This window comes from Sodiomyces alcalophilus, assembly GCF_042370955.1.
Source record: "Sodiomyces alcalophilus JCM 7366 unplaced genomic scaffold ACRALscaffold_2, whole genome shotgun sequence".
Taxonomy (NCBI): domain Eukaryota; kingdom Fungi; phylum Ascomycota; class Sordariomycetes; order Glomerellales; family Plectosphaerellaceae; genus Sodiomyces; species Sodiomyces alcalophilus.
In genome coordinates, this window is record NW_027263533.1 from 3490323 (window position 1) to 3508760 (window position 18438).

The 18438-nt window shown below is 54.7% G+C and overlaps 7 protein-coding genes across 7 annotated transcripts; 5 read left to right on the top strand and 2 right to left on the bottom strand.

Annotated features, from left to right (window-relative positions):
- Positions 1 to 199: 199 nt before the first annotated feature.
- ACRALDRAFT_1074992 (uncharacterized protein) lies at positions 200 to 3191 on the top strand. The gene is made up of 3 exons (XM_071018307.1): positions 200 to 793; positions 1170 to 1283; positions 1375 to 3191. Exons 1-3 carry the CDS (start codon positions 676 to 678, stop codon positions 2766 to 2768), a joined length of 1626 nt encoding a protein of 541 aa, XP_070877390.1. The 5' UTR covers positions 200 to 675; the 3' UTR covers positions 2769 to 3191.
- A 358-nt stretch (positions 3192 to 3549) lies between these two features.
- Positions 3550 to 4945, top strand: ACRALDRAFT_1029188 (uncharacterized protein; the record flags this gene model as incomplete). Its single annotated transcript, XM_071014871.1, has 3 exons — positions 3550 to 3731; positions 3843 to 4578; positions 4724 to 4945. 3 exons carry the CDS (start codon positions 3550 to 3552, stop codon positions 4943 to 4945), a joined length of 1140 nt encoding a protein of 379 aa, XP_070877391.1.
- Positions 4946 to 5399: 454 nt separating this feature from the next.
- Positions 5400 to 7013, bottom strand: ACRALDRAFT_2033128 (uncharacterized protein). Its single transcript, XM_071020723.1, has 2 exons — positions 6173 to 7013; positions 5400 to 6068 (listed from the first exon to the last, which is right to left on the bottom strand). The coding sequence occupies exons 1-2, from the start codon at positions 6540 to 6542 to the stop codon at positions 6040 to 6042; spliced, it is 399 nt and encodes a 132-aa protein (XP_070877392.1). The 5' UTR covers positions 6543 to 7013; the 3' UTR covers positions 5400 to 6039.
- Positions 7014 to 7901: 888 nt separating this feature from the next.
- On the bottom strand, positions 7902 to 9603 carry ACRALDRAFT_2063795 (uncharacterized protein; the record flags this gene model as incomplete). The annotated part of the gene is made up of 2 exons (XM_071022023.1): positions 7902 to 8248; positions 8322 to 9603. Coding segments are annotated over 2 exons (1629 nt in total), but the record flags the coding sequence as incomplete, so codon positions are not given.
- A 401-nt stretch (positions 9604 to 10004) lies between these two features.
- Positions 10005 to 11370, top strand: ACRALDRAFT_1061572 (uncharacterized protein). The gene is made up of 2 exons (XM_071016448.1): positions 10005 to 10373; positions 10436 to 11370. Exons 1-2 carry the CDS (start codon positions 10187 to 10189, stop codon positions 10945 to 10947), a joined length of 699 nt encoding a protein of 232 aa, XP_070877394.1. The 5' UTR covers positions 10005 to 10186; the 3' UTR covers positions 10948 to 11370.
- A 2906-nt stretch (positions 11371 to 14276) lies between these two features.
- ACRALDRAFT_1061574 (uncharacterized protein) lies at positions 14277 to 16841 on the top strand (the record flags this gene model as incomplete). Its single annotated transcript, XM_071016449.1, has 2 exons — positions 14277 to 16329; positions 16363 to 16841. 2 exons carry the CDS (start codon positions 14277 to 14279, stop codon positions 16839 to 16841), a joined length of 2532 nt encoding a protein of 843 aa, XP_070877395.1.
- Positions 16842 to 17247: 406 nt separating this feature from the next.
- ACRALDRAFT_1080233 (uncharacterized protein) lies at positions 17248 to 18285 on the top strand (the record flags this gene model as incomplete). Its single annotated transcript, XM_071018989.1, has 1 exon — positions 17248 to 18285. Exon 1 carries the CDS (start codon positions 17707 to 17709, stop codon positions 18283 to 18285), a length of 579 nt encoding a protein of 192 aa, XP_070877396.1. The 5' UTR covers positions 17248 to 17706.
- Positions 18286 to 18438: the final 153 nt, after the last annotated feature.

Here is an 18438-nt window from a genome sequence, read left to right on the forward strand (position 1 = left end):
GTACCATGGAACTTTGCAGGAATACTGTGGCTGATCCCTGATCCCGGGGACTGGGGCGAAGTCGCGGCGGAAGAACGGCATGGTACCTTATTTGCGGCATGTCTCCGCACTGTACTGTTCACGTAGCTTTAGGTACAATTACAGTGCAGAGGCAGTACTCATACTCCCCCATGTCTGCGCACATTCAGTGATCAATCTGCCTCCCGTCAACACCAACTTCTGTTTCCATTCCCACCGATTATACTGCTCATTTGATCACACTCGAGCTCCCTCATGCTGTCTCCATTCCCATAGTTTTCGCTTTACTTTCTTCAACTCAACCATAGAACGCCACATCGGAGTTATGGTCCTGCTAGCCCATCTAACAATGTCTTTGTCTCCCGCCTAGCCACCGATTGAGGTCTGAGCGACCGCAGAGCTTTACTGATTCCCGGCCCCTTACTGACTCGCTGACTATCGCGTCTGTCCCCAAGACTTCTTTACGGTCCCAAAGGAGCTTTGCATCTGTACATCACCTCTCCATACACTGCCTCTTGTTAGAGGTTGGAACCGCTTCAGAGGACGCCATCCCGTCGCCCTTGATCTCATCCGGTGGTGCATCTCACACCTTTCGCGGCTCAAAGCGGCGCACCGCATATTGCAGTCATCGCACACGTCAGACTCGCGAGTATCATCATGTCATATGTCTCGGACTCCCAGGGACTGCAGAAACGGAAGCGGGATATGGATGACACCGGCACCCGGTCCTCACAGTCTGACCGTATCCCTCAACCTCCTCCGCCAGTGCCTTCAGGTATGTTCTGGCACGGCCGTCTTTCGCCACATTTGAGCGTCCTTGGTTGGAACACTAGAGTGCGTCTTTGTTTCATTTTCACGCGGGTTGCCATATGATGCCGTCGTCGCTCTCGTGTAATAACCCGAGCGTTTTGACGGGGTCAAGATGACCTGGATATTCCGCCCATCTTGGGCTCTTATTAGTGGCCGAAGCTAGCATTCGACTAGTGTACTTGGTCTTGGCCTTTCCATCCTTTGCATCCTCCTGGAAATGAGATCACGCTATCAGATGGGCGTCACAGCCCCGTTGAGTTCGAGGACTCTTTTTTTTTTTTCCCCCCCTCCCAGCGGGCCTATTTTCCGTCAATGCAATGCACTAATCGGCGCAATTGAAGGCGATTTATCTCGAATAAACTACCTGGCCAAAACTGTTCTGGGGAAGCTCGACCTTATTCCCGGCGAATCAGACACCTTCGCAGATGTTCTGGGTCTCATCAACAGCTATGAATGTATGTTAAGATACCGCTACATCGTCGTTTTGCCGGCACATGCAGCTTGGCGCATAGGCTAGGATTAACTGACAAGATGTTCCCCCAACAGACGTCTTAAATCGACAGGAGAGCCTTGCCGCCAACCTGGGAGCCAAGCTCACTGGTCCACGGTTGCTGCGGGCGATGGAAGGTGCCTTCGAAGGTCCCATCATCATTCATCCCTCGTCTCCTTCTGGCCGAAGCCCAGTGAGCTGGCTGGACATTGTGACCTTCGCAAAGACGAACCCGGATCAATTCGTTCTGACCACATCCTCAGACGGTCAACGATCGTGTCAATTTTCCCTCCACGGCTTGCAAGTTGAGATCCTCGAGGACGACTGGCGCCTCATCGTAAATGGTGCCCTCGACCGGTTTTCGTTTGCCACCGCATCGCCACTACAAGAAGACGAAACAGCAGAGCTTGCGACTGTGGATATCATAGAAAAGAGGCTCCAGGTTCTCATAAAGAGGGCTGACGAAGTGGCCAAGCGAGCCCGCCAACTGAACTATCACCTGAGCGGTCGCAAAGCGGCCATTCAGGCACGGCATCCAAACCCCAATGCCGCTTTCCACCACTCTAGCTCAGCACGGCCCGCCGGCGGACCTGGCGCGACCTATGATCTGCATGCCGACTTGTTGCAACAGTTTCTGTCCCCTTCGTCGACACAGCCACACGCTCCACGGCCGACTTTCCCGCCTGGCCGTGGCGCCACCCACGTTCAACCCTATGGCCACAGAACAACTGATCACCATCATCACCCGAACACAGCGCAAACCAACAACTCAACAATACCAGTGGTGGGACACGGAGGGGCCCCTAGGGAATCACTTGATCCGTCAGAGGTCCACAGGCCAATCATCACCTCGAGGATAGAAAGACTAAACAAAGGCGACGAGATCTATCCTCCCTGCGATCGGTGCAGACGGCTTAAGACCCCATGCATCAAATACCTTACTGCATGTCAAGGGTGCACGAAGAGACATGTCAAGTGCGGTTGGAGGAGTATCACTGAGGAAGAAATCGCATGGCTTGATCGAGAGGCCACTCACGTGACCGAGCCGGACGCAGAGGTCAGCGGTGCTAGCACTGCCCATACTTCAGGATCGAGGTACGATGTCGTACACGACGAGATACGGCATGCAACGGGTGACTCGGTCAGTTCTCCCGCCATACGGGGCACGGGCTCGAGGCCTACAAGTACAGGGGCCCATCAGCCGGTTCAACCTCTATCCCCTACCGACATGGAGACAAGGAAGCGCCAAGCCAGTACTAACCTCGATGCTGGCCACCAGCCCACCCCATCATCGCCGCGACACTGGGAACGTCAGCGAAGTGATCAACTGCGCTGTCAAAGGGACTCGGTCGTGAGCCACATGGCCTCGACGACATCGTCTGTCACCCCGGAGGCTCGAGACGCCAATATAAACCGCACTGCGGCCGCACCACCAGTGAGTGGTCATTAGCAGGACCCTGGAATCATTTAATCAACATTCTCGAAAGAGCAGAATGTCTAAACAGAGAAGCGTGATGGGTTAGGATGTGAGGGCACTGTAATTAACCAATGTGTCTCGTCCGTTCTTATCATGTTCGACTACAACTATCAAGAGAGCGGCACTGTCGGAACCAGTTCTCAATTTTACGTTCAGATAGAACGAAGGCGAGAATAGGAATCGCAAGTTATCGATGGCGTCGTTCACGATGTACTTATCTATGTGTCGAACATGTGCAGGCGCACCTACAGGACGTAGATTTTGGTAACCAGGGCCTATCCATCTCTTATGTGCATATTCCTAATAGTCATGTCGCAGGAGGCGTGCACGGACCATAGCTTGATTTGGCGCTCGACGAGAACCTGCAAGTGGCGCCTGCCAAGGAAAGAGAGAGGGAAAAAAGGCATTGGAAAAAAAAAAAAAAAAAAAAAAAAAACAAGGCCCATCCCGTGGATACGATAGGTACATGTATCAAAGCAGCAATACCTGAGAAACAACTACGAGTTCCAGAACGATACGACTCACAACCGTACCTGGATATGATAGCCCGAGCGAGGATTATTCTATCCAATTAATTTCCTAATCCCTGTTTCTGCTTCTTTCTCTTTTTCCTTTCCTTGTTCTATCTGTATGTGCGACACTGGCTTCCTCATCACCAGTCATCCCGGACCGCATCGTCACTTTGCTCCTCTAAGCTCTCGTTCTCGCCACCTGGAGCCTCCTAATGTCCCCTCACCCGCCGGCGCATGCATACATGGCTAGTTCCGGTGACCGACGGCAGACGCCTAGTACCCAGGGCGGTACACAGCCCGACACAACATCCTTTTTGACCTCCCGCGAGACGGGGGATGTCATCCCAGACTCGCCACAAAATCCGGCTCTCGCGCCCAAGCCGTCTCCATTTGCAAAATCATGGGTTCACTTTATTGCAGGAGGGTAAGGCTTTCTTTTCCTTTCTCTTCTTTTCCCTCTTGCCCTTCGCCGGCCTATCCGCCAGGCGGTCCAATAACCCCAACGCGACCTCTAGCTGACGCGTCGCGATGGCAGGATCGGCGGCATGACGGCAGCCACCCTAACAGCACCCCTCGACGTCCTCAAAACCCGACTCCAATCCGATTTCTACCAGGCCCACCTGAAGGCCTCGCGGCCGACAGCAGCCCTTAACCCGGTCCGGGCAGCGGCCTTCCATCTCAGGGACACAATACAGATTCTAGCCTCGGTGTACAAACTCGAAGGCCCTCGGGCGCTCTTCAAGGGTCTGGGTCCTAACCTTGTGGGCGTCGTACCAGCCCGCAGCATCAACTTCTACACCTACGGAAACGGCAAGCGGCTGATTGCGGAGTACGGCAACAACGGCAAGGAGGCCGCCTGGGTGCACCTCACTGCGGGCGTGGTGGCCGGCATCGCCACCAGCACGGCGACGAACCCTATCTGGCTGGTCAAGACGCGGCTGCAGCTCGACAAGAATGTGGCGGAGCAGAGCGGGGGTGCGGCCATGCGCCAGTATCGGAATAGCTGGGACTGCGTACGCCAGGTCGTACGAGACGAGGGCGTCAGGGGCCTGTACAAAGGCATGAGTGCGAGCTACCTGGGCGTCGCGGAGAGCACGCTGCAGTGGATGCTGTACGAGCAGATGAAGCGCTATCTCGCGCGCCGGGAGGAGCGCATCATTCGCAGCGGCCGCGAGAAGACCTTCTGGGACCGGACGGTGGATTGGACTGGCAAAGTGAATGCTGCAGGTGGCGCGAAGCTCGTCGCGGCGATCTTGGCCTACCCTCACGAGGTATGATGTTCCCTCGCTTCTTCTTTTCTCGTTTTTTTTTCCACCTGCAACCAGGCGAAACGGAAGACCGAAGAAACAAACTTGCTGGAGGGCGAGAAGGGTCGGTTGACATGGGACCATTGTGCTAACGGGATACATTCAACAGGTCGCAAGAACAAGGCTCCGACAAGCGCCCATGGCCGACGGAAAACTCAAGTACACGGGTTTGATTCAATGCTTCCGCCTCGTGTGGAGGGAAGAAGGCCTTATGGGCCTCTACGGCGGCATGACGCCTCACCTCATGCGTACCGTACCCAGCGCGGCCATCATGTTCGGCATGTATGAGGCCATTCTGCGCATTTTCGACGTCTCCTCCAGCGAGCGGTGAACGGGAGACATCACGCTTTCCGCGTCATCTCTGCACGGCCATTTCCTGGCCCTACTCGGCTTGGGACCTTTTTCGAAGAATCTGTAATACCACCGTCCACCACGATCTAAGCCTGCACTTGACAGGCTGCCGGAAGATTTTCTCCGCTTCTTTTCAATGTCTTACCTGTACAAATATTCTTTCTACGGCGACCGCTGAATGTACGATCAGGACAGGCGGAGCTTACGACAACCTGCATCTCATAGACTATGGAGGATAGGGAAACGGTTGTCGAAACTATTTTCGGCGATAAAAAGTGGGGAGAAGAACAAAAGGGCGTAATGCCTCTTGAAGACAACAGGCGGGCGCTGTACAACACAATCTTGTATTATATGGTGTAGATTGGGTAAACGGATGCCCTCGAGAGATTCGGGACATTGGCACGATCCCAGAATACATACCCAACTTGTAATATGTTTTAGATGGATTGAAATATCAAAATCGAATAGCGCACGCTGGTGTACATACTATGACGCTTGGTATTCATTCGTCTTTTTGCTCAATGCTGAGTAGATACAACTTCGAGTACAGCAAAAGAATCCATAACTCCTTTCCTTCAGAGAAAGGAAGCAAGAAAATATGGGGAATAGGGGGAAAAAGAACAAAACGCTGACGCTGCCACCATTGTAAAGCTTCCGGGCTGCATTCCCACTTATCAGGAAAGGAGTCGAACTAGAATGAGAGAAACCTTTCCGTCCGCTTGACACATAAAGAAGCCTTAACGCACAAAATGAACGACATGCTGCCTTTTTGTTTTCGACGTTGGATGGCGAATATGTCCTGACCGCCTCCCTCGACTTGAACACCTACGCAGCGACTTGGGTGTCATGCGCGGATCTCCATGACGTCCAATATATTCAACGCGGTAGGGGATCGGTAGAGATACTGGGAATCCGACCCATTGACATGGCAGAATCTGGTTGAGGCGGCCGTTTTCGAAGCTTTCTGGGCACCGGGACCCCCAGAGTAGACGTAATAGATGACACGGACGGGGCCACTGATGAGAAGGGTTCGAGGACACCAGGCCAGATGAGCATGAGGCGGAGGTACATCAGTCACCAGGCATTCCGGTCCCAGTTGGGGTCTGGTAGGCGGTGTAAGTAATGATTATCGCATCAGGCCAAGCAATCGACGTCCCGAATTGTAGGCCTTCGCCGGGGAGGGAAAGCAGCAGGAGGGAATGATTACCTTGAACAAAAGCGGCAAGGACCTTGCTCCCCGTCTGCAGTAAAGGGTGGCCGACAACGATTTTGAGAAACTTTTCCAACCCGGCGCGACGACCCTCGATGACGTCGTCACTGAAGCGGTTGGTGAACACCTTACCGGGCAGTGGCGGGATGGTCACACGGGCCGACTCGCGCTCGAGGATGTCGCGAAAGTACTCAAAGTCGGAATAGCGGCGACGGACGGATGAGGAGCGCAGCTTGAACGCGGGGATGTTGGTTCGGCAGACGATCTCGTAGTCGGTGTACATCGAACGGCCCACGCCATGGGTGCGCGGGTTTCGGACCTGATGACGGAGTTGCATTCGGGTCAGGGTAAATGAGATAGGTACCATATATTTAACCAATGCTTAAGAAACAATGGCGGAAGATCTTGGGGGAGTTGTATGTTCGCACCTCAATCTCGAGAAAGTTTTCCGGTGGGCCGTAGATCTCGTCGAACGACTGCTGTCGCATATCTGGCATGGCTTGCATGATGGGCCGGATTGATTTTCGGGGCGAGGAGCCCGCACTGGTGGGAGAGGTGGGTGAAGCTGAGGGAGGGGCGGCAGAGGAGGCGGGGGAAGTGGTGGTCGTAGGCTCAGCGCCGGTAGCGCGAGCCGTGTTTTCTCTTCTGGACTCCGTTTTGACGGTTGGTGAGACTAGACGATGGGACGTATGCGGTAGGGGAAGATATCGCAACAAGAGCGAGGTGAAGAGCCGGCGATTCTGGTCGTTATTAACCCCGTTGGTTCGTCTGGTTTGCGCGCTCGAATTGGTAAGTGACGAGATTGTTGGTCGACAGGATGAAGATAGTGTAATGATTACTGGGACAGTGGTGAGGAGCGACGATGAGCGACTAAGTCGTCGAGTGTGACGGTCGAGTGATGGTGGGGGAGGGGATTGGAGGAATGATTATCCGACGGTATCACTTGCCGGAGGGGAGGGGGAGCACTGATGGGTGGTTCCAGAAGGCGGCGATGGGTTTGTACCGTTGATGCGGGACGGTGGAACTCGACGTCCGCAGTTCGGTGGAGCGCCTAAGAAGTGGCGCCACCAGAACATGGCCGTACAACGTGGTATACAACGTACAAAGTATCTGTACTTGCTTTGGAACAGAACCACAAGATAAGCCGGCCGTTATAAAGGCAGTAAACCAAAAAGAAAACGTGAAGACAAAAAACATACAACACCGGGTATTCGCTGGTCGTCACCGACCCAACTACTAATCCGGCCCTCACTAGCTTATCTATGGGAGAGCGGACGGGATCCCGAGTTCTCTAGTGGGTATGGTCGTATGTATCAGTCTGATAGACGAGAGGGTCTTATAAAGGGCAGTCTGTCCGTACACCAGTCCCATGCATCATGAACCACAAAGACCACAGACAGTCTAGGTATATAGTTCTCGGACTCTTATTAAAGCCACAAGCATTGATCTCAGACGACTACGCAGTAGAGCACGCATTAGCTATTTTCATTGCTCTCTACCATGTTATACTAGTCCGTTCCTGTCCATGGAAGCGGGATAATATTCGTACATACTAACGCTATGTCAATGAAAAGGTATCATCCACTGATATGACACGGCGGCAATCAATGACAATCACCGAACACGTTGAGTAGCTCAATTCCCCGTCCCCGCGAGAGAACGCGCGAGTTTTCCGTTACACCATACCAACAAAACCAGCATCCACTTGCACCTGATCTTGTCGACTTCACTTCTTCTCCGCAAACTTCTGGTGAATCGCCCGAATCTGATCCTCAACATTCATGCCTTGCATATGGGCAGCTTGCGCCTGTGCTTGTGCCTGCGCCTGTGCCATCGCTAGCGCCGCCGGGTTCATCGCGTTCGGGTTCTCCACGCTGTGGACGGTCGCCTTCTTCCTCCTTTGCAGCTCCTCTTCGCTGAGGGGCTGGCCCGTGATGGGGTCAAATACGTCCGTCCGCTGACTGGCCAGGCGCTTCAGGTTGTTGGCGACGTCTATCGTCGACAAGTTGGTCGAAGCGTGTCGCGCATCCGCCTTGGCCTTTTGGTCCTTCCACCGAGGATCGAGAAGTTCAACTGGTTCAAACAAGTCAGCATCAAGAAACAGGGGGAAAAAAAGCACGTGGTGGGCCGGGAAACTGGAACATACTCCTCATGTGCGCCTCAAGCTCATCCATCGGAATCTGCTGTTTGCAGTTGGGACACAGCGCTGTCTGTACCGATTGCGACGTCCGCTGCATCGCTCGCGGTACATAGTTCTCCTTGATCTTCATCGGTGCCGTCCCGCCCAGAGCCTCCGCTCTCGCCTGCTGTTCCCTAGCACGAGCCTCTTCCCTCTCCTTGATACGCCTCTCCTGCTCTTCCTCTTCGGGGCCCCTGTGTGGAGGCCCGGCCGGAGCGGGCTGTTGAGCCGGTTGTTGGGCAGTCTGAGTACCATGATAAGGCTGTTGCTGTTGTTGATGCACCTGCTGTGGGCCATAGCCCGTGTGGACAGGCAAGGCATGTGGCGGCTGAGGATGCGCGTTGTATGTCGTTTCTTCATCGCCAGGCATAGCTTCCTCGATCCGTAGGTTGGCGCTGATGGACGCATTGTTCCGGTCTTCGAGAGAGGCATACTGCAGTTCGGCCAAGTTCGTCGGAGGGGGTAGGTTCGCTTGTTCGTCCGATTCGTTGAACACGATCGTCTCCACCACCACAAAGTCGTTCCAGTCGATGCGTGCAAACTCAATCTTCTTTTGCTCTTCCTCTTCTTCCTTCTTTTGCTTCTCGCTTTCTTGATGTCTCGCATACTCTGCCCGCTGCTTGGCGCGAGTCAACACCTGGTACTTGTCGTCGATGGTGCTCTGCAGTTCCGCCATGGTCTGCTGTTGAAGTTTCCCTCCCTCGCCGCTCAGCCCGCTCGACCTCAGCAATGTCGTGTACTGGTCCACCTGGTGCTGGAAGAAGTTATGGAATGTGTGGTTAGGAATGAGAAACTGAAACTGCGGATTGCCCGCCTCGCGCTGTGCGAGTTGAGACATGAATTGCCGGCCGTTCTTGGCCACGAAGAGCGCCGTCAATCGCAGCACGTCCAAGTCTTTCTGGTTGATACGGGGCATGCGCGCCGAGAACTTAAAGTCCGGCGGCTTCGGCGGACCTTTAGGCTTGTCCGGGACTGGCGTGGCCGCCTCGCCCGCTCGACCGGCGGCGATGGCCGTGCCGCGGCCCGCCTTGATTTCCTCTAGTCGCCATTGGTAGAAGCCGTAGTACGCATCCGTCTGGTTCAAAAAGCTGAACTTGGGGTTCGCTCGTTCTTTCTCGCGTATCCTGTCCTCAAATACGAACCCGTTACGAGCGACATAGCCGGCTGTCTTCTCGAGGATGTTGCGGATCTCGCGCGGCGGGAGGACGACACCAGCGGGAGGCTTGATATCGTCTAAAGCCGCAGCGGCGTTGTCGTTAGTCGCTGCTGAAGCCATTTCAACAGGATGCGCCTACAAAAATTATGTGCGGCGGTGGTTTCGCCCTAACTGTCGGATTCGAATAAGATCTCGGCGTCGCGAAGCTGGGTTCTTGGAGTTGATGAAGCTGATGGAGCTGGAGTCGATGAGCTCCGTCAGGCGATGGGAAATTTTCGACTAGCTACTATGGCCTTCATTGCTCGACGCGTTCCAAAGTCTAGGTACATGAAGTGGATCAACAATTGCGGAATATCAATATTCCGTTAACGGTTCGACAAGGAATTGAACCGGGTTACTTGCTTTATGACAAATATAGTGCAAAGAATTATCGGGTATCATGTAAGCTTCATTATTCCACCCACTCGATGTCGGTATCTGGATTCCTTCTCTCATTGTTATTCCAACATCGTAAGTGACAGAAGAAGATAAGTAGCAGCCATTCGGTGTATCTCTACTCATCTGGGCATTGCGTCTATGCTATTGCCACATCCTATATTACACACCTATTGAGAGAGGCCAAGGGGAGACGATTTCTACAATGCCTTCTGTCATATCACATGATGAGAATCACGACATGGGCAATGGCGTGTTCACAGCGTCCGCACCCGCATCCGCGCCCGCATCCGTATCCTTCGACAGACCAGCTCCTAGACCGCCAAGGTCACCGGGTGCTGTCAGAGAGATTCGCAAGCGCAATCGTCGGCTTGCCTACCTCGAACAGCGCCCTGAGTATTTTGACAATGCCGAACATGAACTAGCCGGTAGGAAACATTACGTTGGGAACCGCATCAAAGCGATATAGGTCCTCACACTCTTCCTACAGCTCCTCTGCTCTATGACTCTCTGATTCGCACGTTTCAGACGCCTGCCGAACGGGAGACCGAGGGCAAACGCAAAGGCTACTCCGGCGTCCTCGAAGCAGGTCTCCTCCGGGGAGAGGCGAGGCTAGCTGAACTTGCCGGCGCATCGGACGATACAGGTCCGGGTCAGGGCGACGTGGCACCCTCTTCGGACAGTGCAGACGTCGTAGAATCTAATGCGCGGCCGAACCGTGCCAGCAGCGCCTTTGATCCCGATATCCCCACTCCCCACTCTAAGGAGGAGGCGACGAGCAGGTGGATCGAGTTCCTCACGGACAGGTTCGTCCACGGGCAGGACGATGACTTTCATTACGATGCCGTCGACTTGGACGACAGATACGATGTCCTGGAACGGCGGGACGCCGAGGACGCGTGGTTTGAGGAGGAGGAGCCGAGGTGGGCTAGCGAGCCTGAAGACGATGAAGAGTATCCCCGTGCCGTGAAGACGGGGGAGACGGGCGTCCAGGACTTTTAAGGCGATGTACTTCGTGCCAAAGGGACTTTGTAGTCTCCAAGTTGCCTGATTCACAGCTAACATACGGAGCGGCCCAGGGGAAACCTCGACTACTCTCCCCATATATGAGGAGGCCAGCGACGCGATTGAGTCCACTGACGGCTGCATCGTACTATCAAGAACTGGTTTCTTCGGGGAGTTCTATCTCGTCGAAAGAGACACCCAGGTGTATTGGCAGCGTATCTGACCACAAAGCAGCCGCGTCATGTGCCGCGAAATGAAATCGGACTGCATCGCTACCTGAGAAGCGTCCCGTTACCCATATCAATACTTTAGCAACAGCGAGGTCTATATCTCGGCTAGGTCTACTTCTGAAGGCGAAGTAGCTTGGTATAGCTAAATGCATGTATGTATGTATGCTTGCTAAATAGGTCTTTATAACGTAGGTATCTTCGGCGAAGACCTATACCTCATCGCTATCAGATATTCGTACCTCATTAGGTACATGAAACATGAGGGTATTCACGCGATAATTTAGTGGAGTAGGAGTACTTAGTAAGGTGTATTCGTAGATACCGCCCGCGTAATACATGTCATGTAGGTACTGAGTACTTTCGAAGTTAGGTATCCATATGTGTACCTAGGTACGTAATCATGCGCTTCAGAAGCGAGCAGCTTCGCCGTGGGCAGTTGCACGCGACTCCACGCGTTGGACCTACTGCAAATATACCACACTAACCGTCTCTCCACTTGAAATTTCCCAACCTGCTTCCGCAGACACCTTCTCTAATACGTCGTACACACATGGACTACAATTCCTGACGTGTCCCATTCGTGGCTACGACGTGACGATCCGGATCTTTACTGCATCGCATAATAATTACTTCATTCTACTTCTTTCTCGCCAACCCCCCGACAACGCGTATCTCTCTTCACATCAACTCATGACCTGACAAGACGTTCCGCCTCGGCTCTGCCTCAAAGGTCAATAACCAGTCCAACTCGTCACTATGTCCGAAAGCGAGCTGCGGCTACGGCTGGTCGTACGCCGCCATGGCCTTCCCGAGGTCAAGCTCGTCTGGACCGCGCCCGCCGACCCCGACTTTACCATCTCCAAGCTTGTCAGCCAAGTGAACGAGGCCATCCCCCTCGAGAGCAACGAATGGGGTCTCGAAGACTACGCCGTCGAGCTGAGAGCTTCCGATGGATCAACCTTTGAATGCCTTCATTTCCAGCCAGTGCCCAAGGTACTAAAGAATGATGATCAGGTCATGTACGTTCCTACCTTCTCACCAGCCTCCCTCGCCCACATTTGTCCCCATGTCCCTCTGATCCAGCTTGCTGACGGGCGGTCTGGCTCTAGTATCCGCTCGCTTCTCACCGACGACCTCAAGCGCCGACGCCTCAGCGGCCGACATCAGATCACTTCCGATGGCAAACATCTCGTCGACGGCGTAGCCTTTGGCCGGCCTTGGCTTAGACCGCCACGCGATCGTCCCCCTGTTTCCCTCCCTCCTCGAAAACGTGCGAGAATGCTTTACGGCGAAGGCGACGAAGACGACGAAGACGAGCCGAGCCAGGATGCGAATAATGCAGAATCTCCACTCTTGCTAGAATTTCCCAGAATGTCGACCTCCTCAGGGCGCACCGGCACGATGCGGCGTTCTTCAAAGCGTGTTAGACTTGCCGTGGATTCTGATGACGCAGATTTTGGCAATCATGACGATCACGAAAGGGATCATTGGGAACGGGGCCAAGGAGACCAAGAGGACGCAGAGGCGGAGGACGATGAATTTAGCCCCGGTATGGACGACGATTCAGACGGTGATGCTGATCTAGATGTCGACCAAGAGGACCTGCTCGGCGAGCTACACGACATTCGTGAAGAAAATGCGGCGCTAGGTGATGGCATCACTGGTGAGAGCTACTACATGGACGACCACTTGGAAACCTCGAGGATTGTGCATGCTCCCTCCTCTCCGGTGCGGCCACTGCTGGACTTGGACGCTCTCGATAAGATTGCCATTTTGCGAGTCGCTTTCCCAACCGCGCCTGTTTCTTTGTGCGAGGAAGCAGTTATCAACCACGGCAAGGACATCAAGAGAGCATACCGTCAGCTCCGTGCGACTTATAAAGCTTCCATGACTTTTGAGAACATGCTCGACCATCAATTGTCCGTCACCCACAGTGGCTCGACAAGGCCCTTGGCTGCCAAAGAGACGTATGGTCTGAGCGCCACCAGAAGGCCTACATCAGCCACACGACCTGCGAAAATGAATGATTCCCGGCAGGACAACAGGGAAGAAGCGAGTGACGAAGAGAGCTCATCGTCAATATCTTCCTCGAGTTCAGGCACAGGTTCCATTCCGAAGTCAGATATGGGTGAAGGCGTCGATAAGCGTCAGCCTCATTCAAGTCAAATTGGCCCCGAGGTCTCCCAGCCTAATTCCAGTCCGGACTACGACACAGATAATGATTTCACGTTTAAGCCGACACAAGACCTTGACCATGGATCAGATGCACTTTCTCCATCCTCAATCTCCTCTGCGGTCTCGTCTTTATCTTCATCTTCACTCTCGGACTCGACCGATGACGACGACACAGTCGTGCGGAAACCGAGACGGAAAGGATACAAGCTCTCTGCAGCGTCTCATCTTTCCGGACGCTCCTCTGACGGGAGCACTAGCGGCGAAGAAAGCAGCGAGAGCAGCGACGACAGCAGCGACGACAGCAGCGACGACAGCAGCGATGACAGCAGCGAGGGGAGCAGTGACGACAGCAGCGAGGAGAGCGACGAGAGTAGCGACGGCAGTGAAGAAGACGAGGATGATACGGATACAAGCTCTGGCTCAGAACCTGAGGAGGTTACTAGCAAGTCGACTACAATGCAGGCTCCAAGCCTTCCACCTGTGTCAACGGCCGCAGAAGATACCATGGCGAGCGGCCAACCCACCACTGCTCCCGGAAAAGGTTTGCGCAAAACCCAGCGAAGAAACTTGCGACGGAGACTGGCCAAGCGGTTTGCATCGGGGACTCAGGAGACCAACACTGCCACCCAAAAGTCGACCGACGGGCGAGGACAAGACACAGTAGGGGCGGCTCCGTCTGACGTCCCTTTAGAATCGCAACAGGAAAAGCAGCAGAAGGAAGCGGAATTCCTTGCCAGGAAGCAAGCTCTTTTAGCTATGATGGAAGTCGACGAGCCGACCAACTCGGAGCGAGCTCAACAAGACCAACAACCGGTTTCCCATTCTGCCATTGCTCAGGCGCCACAGGACACCACTCAACAAGCGGCCAGGGGCAAAGGCGATGAGGCGTCACCTGCCGGGCGGAATCGCATGAAGGTGGACATGGGCGCTGGTCGCCGGATGCTCTTCGGTGCCTTGGGCCTTCGGAATCCCAAATCCAAGGCAGAGGAAGATAAACTGCGAAAGGACTTGATGAAGGACGTTCGGCCGCACGCGAACACGCGCATTTCGAGTAATACAGAATCCGCTCAAGTGGACGCCACAGCAAGAGATGAGCACGGCGAAGAGGATCCAGAGGCATGGCGAGAGAAGATCAACTATCGCGCCGTTGAATGTTGCGATGAAGGCATAGAACTCTCGGAACCACCATTCCCTTTCGTGCAGCGATGGGATCCCCAGCAGCAATATGGAAATTATTATCATTCCGGACCCAACAAGAATGGCAGGGGAGGCAAGCGGAAACGGGCACAGAGGAACTCTACTCATTTCTGTCAAGAACAGAAGAATGGGTCTGCGGCTGGGAAGAAGCAAAAGGTGGCTAACGACCTTGACGAACCAAACACTGCAGACGAGCAGCACGATGAAACCGAATACGACGACACGGTCATTAGATACGACATCGCGGACGACGCCGGTGAAGAAGGAGAAGGAAAAGAAGATGGTCTCGTGCAGTCAGCGTTCGCAGGTGAAAGTCAGATGTCTGACATTGACGACCTACCCACACTTCCGCCAGACCTCTCGACATTACCAGCTCTCCAACTAGGAGATGCCAAGCCTGGTATGGTAATCACCTGGAAGGAATGGCTGCTCTCCTCTGCCACCAGTTGGCAACCGCAGCTCGCCGACGTCGTGGCCGTTGTGGTCAGGGTTGAGGACGAGGACGGTACCCGACTGCGCCTACTCCTCGCCAAGAGGGATAGGGGAATCGATCAGAATGAGAAGGTGTACGACGAGGCCACCGGCGAGCGCGTGTATGGTCGATTCGAGGTACCTGACATGGATGAAGACGAAGAAAATGAGGTCGATGACGGGTATCGGGACAAGGAGTACTCTGAGTTGAACGAGCCCAAGATCGTCCAACAGCCCCTCAGAGACTACGGAGCACCCAGTGAAGAGCAGGGCAAGAAGACTCGAAGCGAGACCGAGAGCATCGTGCCTGACACCTACCAAGACCAGGATCTCACGGGAGACGGGGCCACGGGCACCAACGCAAGTGGGTCCCCAGCGATATGCGAGCGTGTTTCCGAGGAGGCTGATGACGATCCTTGGGGTAGACGCGGGACAGGAGGAGACGCGGCCGACGACACCGCTGCTTCACAACAAGAGGATGATCCGTTCAGATCGTCGTCTCCTGTCGAACGCACCGACGCGTTAACTTCAAGCCCTTCCAGCGCAGGACCCGATGACAGTAGTTTGTCTCACCAGTACGAGGAAATGTCGATGGTGGTGAACAGCGACGAACAGGGGTCCCGCCCAGGGCCTGGCAACCACCATGTCCTCACTGCCTTTGACGATATCGATACAGGTTATAGGGATGGTGAGCCGGACGATATGGAGGTGGAAGAGGACATGGCGAAGCAGCAGCAGCAGCAGCATGGCGAAGATGGGGATGACGAGGCAGATACGTCGGAACTTCCTCCCCAAGGGCCCCGCCCAGGCCCTGGCACAACTTATGATTATATTGATACAGGTCATAGGGACGGTGTGCAAGGTGGTTCAGGTGTGAAAGAGGACACGGAACAACAGCAGCATCAACATGACGGCGATACGCATGAGGCAGACACGGAGCTTCCTTCCCAAAACAAGGGCATCGTACCATCTCAGGCTAGCAGCACCCGCAGTGGCCGGCAGCCCGACCCGGCGTTTAGCATCGATTTGGGTAATACTTCACCGATGCCGTTCGAGGAAACAGGAGAAGATATCGGTTCGCCGGACATGACGCCCAAGGCGGAGCATCTTCCCAAGACTCCCAGCAGGTCATCTCCGGGTGGCCTCGAGTCGTCGCCGTTCCCTTCGATCGACGAAGTCTGGGCCACGGCTCCGACATCCAAAAGCACGCAAAGCCCCGTGAAGGGCGGCTCTCTCGAGTCTGTTTCGAAAGTGCGGAATAACGTGGGCTCTCAGCAAGACAAGGAGTACGAGGAAGCTATGCGGCGTATTGACGAGATGGACGAGGACGACGATGCAGATGGCGGGGAGGAAGGAGATGACTCGCCCGGACCGACGAAGAAACAGCTTTTCCCTAATGCGTCGCAACCTGCCAAGTCGTTATCGAGTAGTCCTCCCCACAGCATCAAGCTTGAGCTATTCTCGGGGACGCAGGGTCGTACAAGGTCGCGACAAAGTTCCGGGTTCCAGATACCACCAGGGTCGCAGGTGGTGACGCTCTCGTCGGGCAGTTCGTCGGAACCCGAGGTCTTTGAAGACTACGCGGAGGACGACATTGACGGTGACTACACAGAGGGTAGCCTACCTCGGGGGGGTGGATGGGTGCAGAAGAAAAATAAGAGGAAGCAGGGAACGACGCGTGCGGTGAGCATGCCGGCCAAGCAAAAAACAGCGGGACGCCGGGCAAATAGTAGGAAGTCTATGCCTGCCCCTCCTGCGTCGCAGGGCGCAGTGGCTTCGTCTCGTCGGCGTGCGAACAGCACTGGGTGGGAGATTTGAGGGCGGCGGCGTCTATTTGTTGCTACGATACCCGACCATGCGTTTAGCCATGAAGGAAGTACGGTACAGATGGGAGTATTGGAGTAAATGAACAACAGTCAGTCTGGCACCTTGTCCCTTTGGATTGTTTTGGAATGGGCTCGATGGAAGTCCAATGAATGGCCACGGCAGGTCGTCTCCACTTCTCCACGTGTAACCTGCATGACGTTGGGTATCCAATCGGGTTCCCTCGCGTAAGACACCGGATCGACAACATGGACGACCTCCATTATCCTTATCCAGACCTTGGTCTTTCTCCCTTGCACCATTTCCGACAGACATGGGTCACTCTTCACCCTGCCATCACTCGAACCTTCTACACCACTCATATAGACTCTACTTGGGCTTCGTCCGACGTTTTCCCATTGTCCTATCAACCTTCTCTGGCAATAGAGTCTAGCTAATACACCTTTTGGTTGGCCTTGTCCAGATTCTGTCTGGTGTCCATCACTACCTCAGTTCTCCCCTCCTTCCCCGCGCCATCTATGATTCATGGAAAAATGGTCGCTTCAACGAGCTCAACGTCTGGAGGGTAGGGATGGGGGTATTCTCCCTCCTCCATCTGTCTCTAAGATGAACTACCAACTATACATCTCGTCCCTTTATATCGTCTACCCTATCTTTGTCGTGGCTTCCATCTTTTTCTCCTTACTTCCCAACTCCCTACGGAGGATATGGCCCCCGAACATCAGCTCAGTTGACCGTATATATAACTCGTAACTCGTCGTTTTGTCCTTCGTAAACACCTATATTATCCTGTGCTCCCGATCAGAGAGGGAAGTTTAACCTAGAAGACAACCAACGTGCCTTCCAAGAGACCCCCACAATGTCTCGAAACCGTCGTCTCCTCCGTATTCTCGTCTCCTCCCTCGCAGTTCTCACAACGACAACCACGGCGCTCCCAACGACACCAACACCAACCGCAGCGCCAACCCACCCGGCCATCGTTCATTCACCCGAGCCATCCTCGGTTCCACCACCTCAGCCTGGCCCCGCCATCGCAGCGGCTATTGTCCCAGCCGCAGAAGTAGAAGCACGCACCGTAATAGAAGAAGCGGTTTCCCTCGTCCCCGCCATCACCCCTCCGCCCCCTCCACCTCCGACCAACGCCAACGGTCCTCCCGACTACGACACCCTCATCCCCGCCGACCCGGCCGCCGCACCCCGTCCGACGGCCGACCTAAGTGAACACGGCCTCACGCAGGTCACGTACTATTCGTGCGCGACGTACCCCACCACCACGCACTGTGGGTGGCACCGCCCTCTCATCTCCGTGGCCGCCGCGCCGCCGGGGCGGGGACTCCACTCCGACCCCGTCGCCGGCACGACAAAAGTCTTGGTCGTCGCTGGGATTGTCGTCGCCTGGGGTTTTCTCCCATCGCTTCCCCTCTCTTGTCGACTTTGAAAGACCGTCGGGTCACTGGATTTGGATATGAGATTCCTCGCCTTTTTTCTAGTTCTTTCTTCCTTTCTTTCCTTTCGTCCAAGAGCGTGGACTCGCCATGCGACTTTGCCGACAGTGGTCTCCTTGCTGCTGGTCAGCTCCTGGGCTGCCTGT